This window comes from Nestor notabilis, unplaced genomic scaffold, assembly GCF_000696875.1.
Source record: "Nestor notabilis isolate BGI_N333 unplaced genomic scaffold, ASM69687v1 scaffold5484, whole genome shotgun sequence".
NCBI classification, from domain to species: domain Eukaryota; kingdom Metazoa; phylum Chordata; class Aves; order Psittaciformes; family Psittacidae; genus Nestor; species Nestor notabilis.
The window spans coordinates 24244-34903 of record NW_009925947.1 but is presented as its reverse complement, the minus strand read 5'-3'; the positions used below and the strand labels follow the sequence as shown (position 1 = coordinate 34903).

Genomic DNA, 10660 nt, shown 5'->3' with positions numbered 1-10660 from the left:
GTGCGGAATGACTAATCAAAGTAGCAAGAGCATCATCCATCCCAATCTGTCATTCTGAATTTTTATTGTCATAATTTAGAGTTTATGCAAACTGTTGCATAGAACAAGAGGCCTATCACAAGACAGAGACTCCAATGCACTGTTGTTACATGTGAATAGTCCAGTATAACCTCTGAGGAAGACAAAAATCAATTAGGCACAATTACATAAAGTTTGGCACAAATGCCTTTTTTCATATGTTATGCATAAAAATTCTCCATTCATCAAAGAATTTAAGAACCTACTTTGTAGTGGAGCACATCATGTCACCCTTCAATGTTACATGTATTTTTTTTTTTTCTTTTGAATCGAAATATGGGTAATGAAAGTAAGAGACATAGAGCTGTATGGTCGCCACCCATGAACCTGGAACCATTCCTTAGCCTGAGAGTAAAAAGTAAATTAACAGTGTATTTCGGGGTTAGATTATCAGAAGTTCTATTTCCCTGAATAATTTTAATACCTGGTATTTATGGACCCCACAAACTGCTTCACATTGCTAACAAAAATTACTAGTACCGTGGAAGAAAAATTTTACCCTGATGAATTCAGTGAAATAGTACACTACTGGCATTTCACATGAAAAACCATTAGTATCTTCAAGAAAGCAACCAGAAAAAGCCTTGCAACTATACCCTGAAGAGACGGATGTTTTAATCAGTGATACAGGCGCATTTATCCATTTCTTTTCTTCTAGGCTCATGTCAACTTAAACCACATACAAATCTCTGGTATTAGTATCAACAAGAAGGCTGTGAAAAAGTAGAAAGTTAAAAATTTTAGTTGTTCCTTGTAAAAGTTTATAGAAATTCCTGCCCAAAATTATTTTACTGAGCTTATGAGGATGCACATATAGGTTATTGATCAAGTTCGCAATTCTTCCCTCCTCCAGCTCCTTGTGTGCACAGCCACAGAACCTGGAGATTCTAGGGCTGATGAAGGATTGTGAGGAACAGTTCCTGTGGAGAACCTTGGTAAAGTAAAAACCAACCAACCAACCAATTCAATTGGGGATTACTATACCAATGTGCGATTTAAAGATCTTTAAGGCATGGCAGTGGTACAGCTCAGTATCTTCCATCAAAACTCTGCCTATAAAATTAAGACCAAGTTCTGACCTAATATCCCATATCTAATAGTTCCACTGATATCAACTGCGTATTTCTAAGAAAATAAATAATGTTTTAAAAAGTAATTTACTCTTAAGCAAGCGTGAAGTAAATAAAAGTATCTCACAAAAAGGGAACATGAGACATCACAATAAATAACTTCCATCTGGTCCATATAAGAGTTCATGATTCAAACTCAGGCTACTTGTATAGCCACTAATTAAAGTTTAGTACTACCTGAGTATTAAAGATACGAGATTCTCTGCCACAAAACAAACAGTAATGTTTCTGAAAAGCCCAACTACATACACCTCATAACAACTGGAATTATGCAAAAATTGGGGGCCAAATCCATTTCTGATGGTCAGTAGAACAAAGGCAGATCCTATGGAATCATACCTGTATGGTATGAAACTATTTAATACAGTATTTTTATAGAAAATGAAATTGTTTTAAAATTCTATTTACATAATATACAGCTATACACCTAAGTTATCCAAATGTGCAGAACTGCAAAAACATTTAAATAGAAGTTGTATAAAAAGCAAAAATTGTCATTAAAAAAAAAATTTAGGCATTTATACAAAGTAATGTCCTTTCCCTTCAATTTGCTTTTCTTTAGTTTTCATTTTATACGTTAGATTTAAAAATTAGTCAACACACTGAATTAAGTATGTAGATTTTCATTTAAATAAATCAGTCAACAATTTTTTTATAAAGTATTTAACACTTCATTGTAGAAACATAGGCAAAATGACTATTATAACCAAAATGAAAAATACTGTTCAATTTAAAAAAATGTACTTAAACAAGAACCTGAAAAAGTTTATGATATGCATAACATTGTTCAAGCAGAATTGCACTAGTATTACATAAATCAAGAGTTTTATAAAGGCCTCAATATGGCAAAGTTTAGAAATAGGTAGTATGCATGCACAATAGTACAACAAAAATCTTTTATAAAACAGCAGTTATTTTTGTAATGCTTGTACAAAGGGAATAAAGAGCAACCACAAACATATTTAATCTGTTAGGTTAATATATTATGATAGCTAAAATTCAGTCATGTCTTGCAGAGGAAACGAAGAGTCCTCCACTACATATATGTGAATACGTCTTTTGTGCCTTTAAAGTTATGTATAAAATACTTTGATTCAGTTCAAACCTGAAACAAATAGTATTCTTTATTTCCATTAAAATTAAAAAAAAGGTGAATCAGATTTTTTCTCTTAGCAACAACAGAAAGCAGACCAGGTCAGAGCAAGTGCTGGAAACTGATACTGATGCTTTTCACTTTTGATAATTGGATTTTGATATTTAACCCAGAATATTGAAACTTGGTCTTCGGTAAGGTTTCCCTAATATGTAATTTGGTTATGTTTTAACTCTGCAGTATCACAGTTTATCTTCATTTAAAGAAACTGCTGTGTTCTTTTATTCTTCAGTATCACGAGTATGACTTTTCTGTGACTGTCAAAACTGAACGCTGTGATCATCTGTGTGTGCTTAAGATTTGGGGTTTGGTTTGTTCCCTACTGCTTGGTATGTGTTGGTGAAATATTAATCCATAAGTAATGAGTATGATTAAGTGAATAAACATATAATGCATGCGTATGCAATGTCCTCTTGTGCTCTAGGGTGGCTACTGTCCTACAGGACTGTTGGTGTTCGTATGCTTTGTCCCACAGCAAGTAAGGTTTCAGCTTCCAAGATATAACGTTACTATGTTCTATAAGGTTTTAATAAATACAAAGCTTGTTTACATGGTATATATGTTTAGTATATCATGTACAGTCACTGAATTTTTGAAACATAATCATTGTGTTCATGCAGATCATTAGATGTTTCATTTCTATCATCTTGTTTACTTCTTGGCAACCTAAAGCTAACTTAAAAGCAAGTTATGTTTGTTTGTGAAAAGTTACCTAGCTTTATCATGATCATGAATGGGCACAAAGAAGAGAGTAGACCATTCAATCATTCTTTCACCATTTAAAACAAACAAAATTACATACTGTACTACAGCTTCCAGACTACATAATGAAATAGTGCAGATACCATCTTCATCAATTAAGTAGAACCAAAAAAGTTCATAGAAAATAGATTGCTCATTTTCACACTACAAACGAGTATGTTGTTTGCAATTTTAACAAATTTAAAGGTGTGTTATTTCAGCAGCATTGTTGTAAATTGTACCGTAGTGCAGTTTCTTTTCATAAAAATACCTTACAAATGGTCAGTCAAAAGTCATCAGCAAAAGAAAGACCCAGAAAACAATCAACCAAACAAAAAACAGAGGTAATGCTGATGCTGAAACAATTATAATACTGTTGGTACATAGAAAAGTAATCCTTATATTTTATACATTTATACAGAGTATAAAAGGTAATAGCAGATTATGCCACAGTCTCCCTTATCCCAATATCTATTTTCTTTGGAAGGAGTTCTCTTCTTTCATCAACACTTGCTAAGGAGTTTCGACAGTTTTGTCCATCCATGTATAACTTTGCATATACTGGATTGGCGTAATTTGTTGGCTGCAGAGAAATTAAGCATACATCAGAACAGTCAGATTAAACCAAAATAAATGTTTATGGAAATGGAAATGGGTTTGTTAAAGCAAGACCAAATACATGTAAAATATAATTGGACATATTTGATAGATACCTGGACTTCTGCAAACCTGATGAGTTAATTATTTAGTTAAAAATTAAATTCAGGATGAGACATGCTATTAAAAGAATCAATGACATGACATGCAGCATATTATGATATTCAAACCATAAAAAACAATGATGAAAATTAAGACAAAAACCTTGAAAAATGTCTCTGACGTTGACTTGTCCACCTTATTACACGGGAAGATTTCAGAATAGGTATGAAGAAGTTTATAGAGAAGGTGCACTGTGAGACCATGTGACAAGTTTAACAGTAGAAAACTGCAAATGACAGTTTCCATATATTACCTGTTCTAAGACATCAGCATCCCATCAAGAGCTGACCATGTTTTCGAATTCTGTGGCCCAAATATACAACATGATTTGACCAAAAATTAAATACTTCCATAATGTAAATTTAACTTTAATAATAAACCAGCATAATTGTTAATATATCATAGTAGTTACAGATGGAGAAATATTTTCTCAACAATTTTGGTAGTTTGGACTTTAATAAAAAATCTATTGTAATTAATGTAACTTCAGTATAGGGCAAGTCCATTTTTAATTTTGCAAAGTACTTCAGTATATGAGAAATCTCCTGAGTCTTACAGCACAGAAGGATGCATATAACATGGATGAAAACTTACTCTCCTATCACTCATGCTAAGGATAAAGTACTATCCCAGGTTTATCTTATCAATGTCTTCACCAGTTCCTTCATACTTTGTGCCTTTGTAGTCTCCTAGAAGACCTTTGCTATCCAACTAGATGTTCAACTTTTTACCTATAATAACTGGAAAAGACATCCTGTATTCAAAATCTTCCTTTCCTACAACTAACTAAACAGCACAGCTTTGCTTACACAAATACTGAGTGGAACACAAGTAAGCTACAAAGTAGGTAAATTAATTTGTCTGGTTTACATAGCAAGTGATTAAACTTTAAACTACCCAAACCAGAAACGGATAGGTTTTCTTGACATGCAAATATCCTGAGTACATCCTGGGTAACAAGTAATGAATGATGTCTAGAATCTAGTTCTTCCTTTCTCTGTTAATCAATAATGTTTCTCGGCCCAGGATTCAGATACTCCTTAGGCTGGCTATCTATGGCAGCTACTCAGTTAGTTAAAAGTTAGTTTCACACCTCCCTGGAACAGAGGCAGGAAAAGAGAAAAATATGAGTCACATTAAAAAAAAAAAAAATTAAAAAAAAAATAGGAGCTACTCTTTTGTATTAATGAAACATAAATATTTAATCAACTGCTGTAGTAATTTATGTGAGCAAACACTCAGTGATACCTGTCTGTCCCAACTGAATTAGAGATCTTTACATTTGTTGTAATGATTATAAACAGAAATTTAGTTTTATTTCAATTGATAGGACTTCTTATTTCATTGACAATTATTATTAAGGATAATAACCACAACAGAACAGAGACACTTGGCATCTATATAGTGCCTTATACAGTTATTAATATTATATATAATAGTAGGCTCTGCCTCATGATACCTCTTTGAGTGGGTAATGATAGCATATTGCAGGGTGGTGAAGTACAGAATGTAACTGAAACGACTTCCATTAACTGAAAGAGTTAATGTTAGAGATGGGCATATATTCTAGCTTTCATACCCTATACAAATTGCTAAACTTCCAAATACAGTATATTTCAACCATGCAAGAATGCAAATGGCACAAACGATGAATATATATATATTGAAGCACATGAAAAAAAAGTCATATTGATGTCCCTTTTTAGTACTTTAAATTTCAATGTTTGCAAACATCATGCTAAATTGTAGTCAAAATGTGATGTTTTAAAGTAACTAATAAAAATTGATTGAAAGCTGAACAATCAAAAAAAGCACTGCAAATACTAAAGGAAATTGTTCATTTTAGTTTGTATGAAGTTTCTTTAAAATAAAAGCACTTGTTCTCATTAATCTGGGAACTTCTTTCAGTTTGATAAATTTTACTAAATGCCTGTAATTACATATAAATTGCAAATGTATCAAGATACATGGCTGTGAATGCTATGTTAAACTTATATAATGCTATGGAAAAGCACCACATTGGTTACAGATTTTGCATTCATTTGCAAAGACTCATTTGCAGTTTTAGATTATGTTAAAATCATGACTACAGGTGAAATTTTGGATGCAGAGAGGAACCCTTTATTTCAAATAGAAAGAGTATTAATGACTGTCATTCTCCATTAATAGAAGAAAACCAAACTAAAACCAAACAGAAAATGCCTCTTATTTAAAAAATGAAAGACAAACTTTCTTTAGAAAGGGGCTGTGGTGGAATGAAATGGATTTGAATCATCATTTCTCACCCCTGTTGACAGTGGTCCTTTCAAGTCAGAGTTTAGGTAGATTGACGGAGCTGTGTGGGGAAGCTTGAATGCAGTGGGCCCTCCCCCTATGTATCTGGCCTGTATAAATAGAAAATTTTAGTTTCTGTGCTGATAAAGCATCTTCCCTGTGTACTTATCAACACTGTTAAATAAACAGTGCATTGATTAAAGACCTTAGTGATCTAGACGTAAAAAAAAAAAATCTAGTTACAGGTATTTTTCAGCATGAAAAATTCTTACATTCAATAGGAGAATAAACTTCAGCATTTTAAAATCATTTTCCATTAAGGATTAGAGCCAGACTTCACAATAAGCATTGGTTCAGTTACTCTTCCTCCAGTGAGTAACTCCATTTCCAGCTTACTTCTTGTATTCAGCACACAGACTATGTGATTCAGGAATGACATTCCTAGAGCTATCAGTAATCTGGTTATTGCTTTGTCAGAAATGCCACAGAATGATGGCTGCCCTTTGGCATACGTCTGATTACGGAGGTCTAGGAAAGACTATCGCAGCATTACCCTGTTCATCCCATGTCACATCACTCAGAGTTCAATCACTGAAGAGTGGTGCTGCAGAAGTGACAGCATCTTTTACAAGAAAATGATAATACTTACTAGCTTTGAGTAAACATTTAATCTATCTATCTAGCCTGGACTTTGAATTCTTTATGCCTTTAGAATTTTTCATATATGAAATAAGTTAGTCTCATATGTATGCATACACCTTCACACTTCAAATGGTAGACTGTACAATAACATATTTCCATTCAGTATTTGCAACTAGACTAAAACAATAGGTTGCAATTTGGCAACTTAAGGCAAGGTGTCTATGACAAAAACTCATTTCATAGTTTAGTTCTAACTCTACTTTGGAAAAATACAGGCAGTAGGAAAAATGTCCATCAGCAAGCATCAGACTGCAAAACAGCTGTTAATATATACATGACATTTATTCTAATGAAATCTGACTTGTCTTTATACTCATTAACTAAATCTAAATGTCTTTATTTTATGTTTCTACTACTTACATTTAAAAATGTCAAAGCCTTTGCAAGATATAAAGTAAATAGTGGTTTTGCCACCAGAAAAAAAGAAAAAAAAAATTACCTTTTCTGCATTTACAGTAAAATCTGAAGCTAAAAGACCACCTTCAGTGTGATCATGGCCCACCTCATACATGTTATATGATGGATTGCCAATTTCTACATTGATTCCTCCATTTATAATGGGTTGTCTTCTGATGGTTTTTGTCCTGTAATGCATAAACACACACAAAGAAAGAAGCCAGTGACTTTTCAAGTTATTTCTTGGATCCTTCATCCTTAAAGAGTACAAATTTGATTTTATTACTCCTTAATCATTAAGTCCAACAGGATGAAAAAGTGTTTCCTGCAGAGACAATCAGAAAATTCTTCCTTTTTCAAAAAAACTGGCACTCTATGTGTAGATATCTCATAAACTGGAAGTAATTTTTATTGTTTTTCTCAGTTTGGCAGTAGTGGTATGAATTCATACAAAGTGCTAATTCATTGTCTATAACCCTGACTTCCTCCTATTATTTCCAGACTTCCCCCACTTCCCAACGAAAGCCTTGCAAATTCATTGCAGATTTCCTGCAGTCATGAAGATGGAGTGAACATGAGTCCCTTGCTCCTTCATTTCACTTCCATTTGAAACAAGCTTCCCAAAGTCAGTTGTAATCTGATGACAAGCAAATGGTTTCATTACAGTGCATTAAAAATCACAGACTTCTCGTAGTTCCAGTTTGTATTCACACAGAATCACAGAATACCAAGTTGAAAGGGACCTCAAGGATCATCTGGTCCAACCTTTCCAGGCAAAGCATGACTTAGACTAGATGCCCCAGTACCCTATCCAGCTGAATCTTTAAAACGTCTGACATTGGGGAATCCAAGTGGGGAACCACTTCCCTGGGGAGATTATTCCAATGACTGGTTGTTCTCATTGTAAAAAATTTTCCTCTTGTGTCCAGTAGGAATCTCCCCAGGAGTAACTTCATGCCAGTAGTTATTGGAAAGCTCAACTTGATTTTTTTCAAACTTTAATAAAATATAGCATCTTAAATTTAACCTTGAATTAGATATCAATAAGCCACTCAGTTGAACTGTTTTAGTCACTGAATTCATTCCTTTCAGTTAATGAGGTGATTTTAGTCTGAGCAATTGAAATAACCTCAAAAGGGTAATTTTTCCCAAAGCAGTTATGTTCTCTAGAATTACAAGGGAATAACAGGGAGGTCACAGCCAGGACAATAATAGTAGAGTCGTCTTGTATGGTTGAGAAAGATGCAGTCAGTGTCTCAAATCCAATACATTATAGGATTTTTTGGAAATGGCATAAAAAAAATATTTACTAAAATAAGCACTTATCTGTAGCATAGAAGTCTTGAACATCTATATCTACTTTAATACTTGGTAGTTTTCTCTGAAGAAACAAAAAAAAACCCTGCTCAAAAATACATTTTTTGGTATAGTTTTAAGGAAAAAAAAAAAAGTTCTTTATTGAGGTTAGTTGTATTTCTCTAGTGAAGAACTATTATTTAACAAGTTATTCTCAGTAACTTAAAACATTTACAGATTAGCAACTGATTTTCAGGATTTGGCTATCACTGAACTTGATTTTTTGGTACAGTAGCATGTAATGATATCCATGGAGCTTGGTAGGGTCATTGTTACTAACAGTAATTTGTCTTGTTGGCTTTTCAAAAAGGATTTAAAAATTAATGCTTACTAGCTAGCACCAGATTTTGCAGGGCAGATGCTATGTATGATGCTAGATGATAGTAACTTAAAAGATTCTTTTAGTGTTGAGGACTGAAATAGTATCATAAATGGCTGCATTTGTGGAAACAGAAGATTGAGCACATATTTCTAAAGGATTTCAGAAAAGAAGACATTATCTTGGTTTCAGAGGTGCGGTAAGAAGCCCCATGAGAAATGAAGACAGCCACTCATGATCAACCAGCAGCCCAGCTACAGGCCTAAAATAAATGGTTTCTGTCTGATTTGCACTCCAGGTCTTCCCTACTTGGCCATGTCCTTATTAACAGGAATCTTCCCTCGTTAAATCTGCATCGTCACTATCATCACCTTCTTGTTTCTCTAAACACAAGAAAGTTAGCAGCTCTCTCAGGTGTCTGCATACAGTAGAAACACTTGATTTCCCTGCCACCCAACATGACCTTTGAAGAAATGGTTGAAGTCAAAATGTCTACTACACTCCGCAAATTCATTATCAACTTTAAGACAACTTCAAGAGAGAGAAAGATATGCTGTTCAGTGCTGGCATTTGGCTTCTTATGCAAGATCATGAAGAAATAGAGTAACTTGGCTTGGGACTCTACAATAGGTATTTTTAACATTATTTACATCTTCACTCACTATAACATATAAAATTGAAAAGAACTAATCAAAGTAAATACATTGAAGTGAACTGGAACTAGAAACTGGAAATCCTACATAGGCTCTATGTGAAAGTATTTATAGAAATGAATAATATTAATTAAGTGATTTCCAATGAAATACATTAATTCTGTTTACTAAGTTCACTAAGTCTCCAGGTAAAATTACTAACACTTATATAGCCTTGATGGGATTGAACAAACTGGATAAGAACAGAACTACATTTTCTTACCTAGAGTATGTGGAATACAAGTATAAATAATAGACACAATTGTTCCAGAAAGAACCAAAACATAACTAACTCACTGCATCCAGAAAAAAGTTTTGGGCTCTTTGTTGTGGCACTTTTTAAAAATCTCTCCTCAACATACATGAAGTGAACTTTTTATAGCGAAAAGATGCACCTACTTTAAATATTTACTTTTTTACTTCATACATCAATATAAAATTACTTACCTTCGTTTCCTTTTGCAAAGAAATAATCCAATTACCAGAGTAGTGACCAAAGTCACCAGTAAAACAAGAGGAACAATGATTGCAATGCTTCCTAAACCAGGAAAAAGAAACATCATTGAATACTCATAGCTATATCTAATAATTTCTTCACATGTGTAAAACAGTTAAATTAGTAATTAAAAAAAAAAAAATCCCCTTACCAACAAGTGTAATTTCATGTGATGAGCTTCACAGATTTGAAATTTTAACATTTATGAATAGTAAGAAAGAAATCATTACAGATAATGGTGTACATACAAGTATTTTTATCAACAAGTCTGGATACCAATATACTTCGCACTAATAATAAAATAAGTAACATGCTGCCCTCATTTGCAGCGATACCGCATAAAGGTATGTGGAATTGCTGAAAAATTAGGAGTGGCATGGCCACTGACTTTAACTGTCACCGTCATCTTCAGTAGTTTATTTAAGTCACAGAACTACTAATTGAAAATATTCAGTAGGTATGGCTGTGATTAAAGAATTCCATTATTAGCATGGATGTGTATTTATTACTTTTATTTGTGGGAAAATGAAAACTAATAAGCAATATACATTTCTACATGGTTGG

At 33.2% G+C, this 10660-nt stretch overlaps 1 protein-coding gene across 1 annotated transcript in view; it reads right to left on the bottom strand.

Moving 5' to 3' along the window:
- Positions 1-3038: 3038 nt before the first annotated feature.
- LOC104404761 (low-density lipoprotein receptor-related protein 1B-like) overlaps positions 3039-10660 on the bottom strand; it is a gene marked incomplete at its 5' end in the record, with an annotated part of 9477 nt that continues 1855 nt past the window's right edge. The window contains 4 exons of the mRNA XM_010013282.1: positions 3039-3685; positions 6147-6245; positions 7277-7421; positions 10048-10138. Coding sequence (XP_010011584.1) covers positions 3545-3685; positions 6147-6245; positions 7277-7421; positions 10048-10138 — 476 coding nt within the window. The remainder of the gene's footprint in view (positions 3686-6146; positions 6246-7276; positions 7422-10047; positions 10139-10660) is intronic.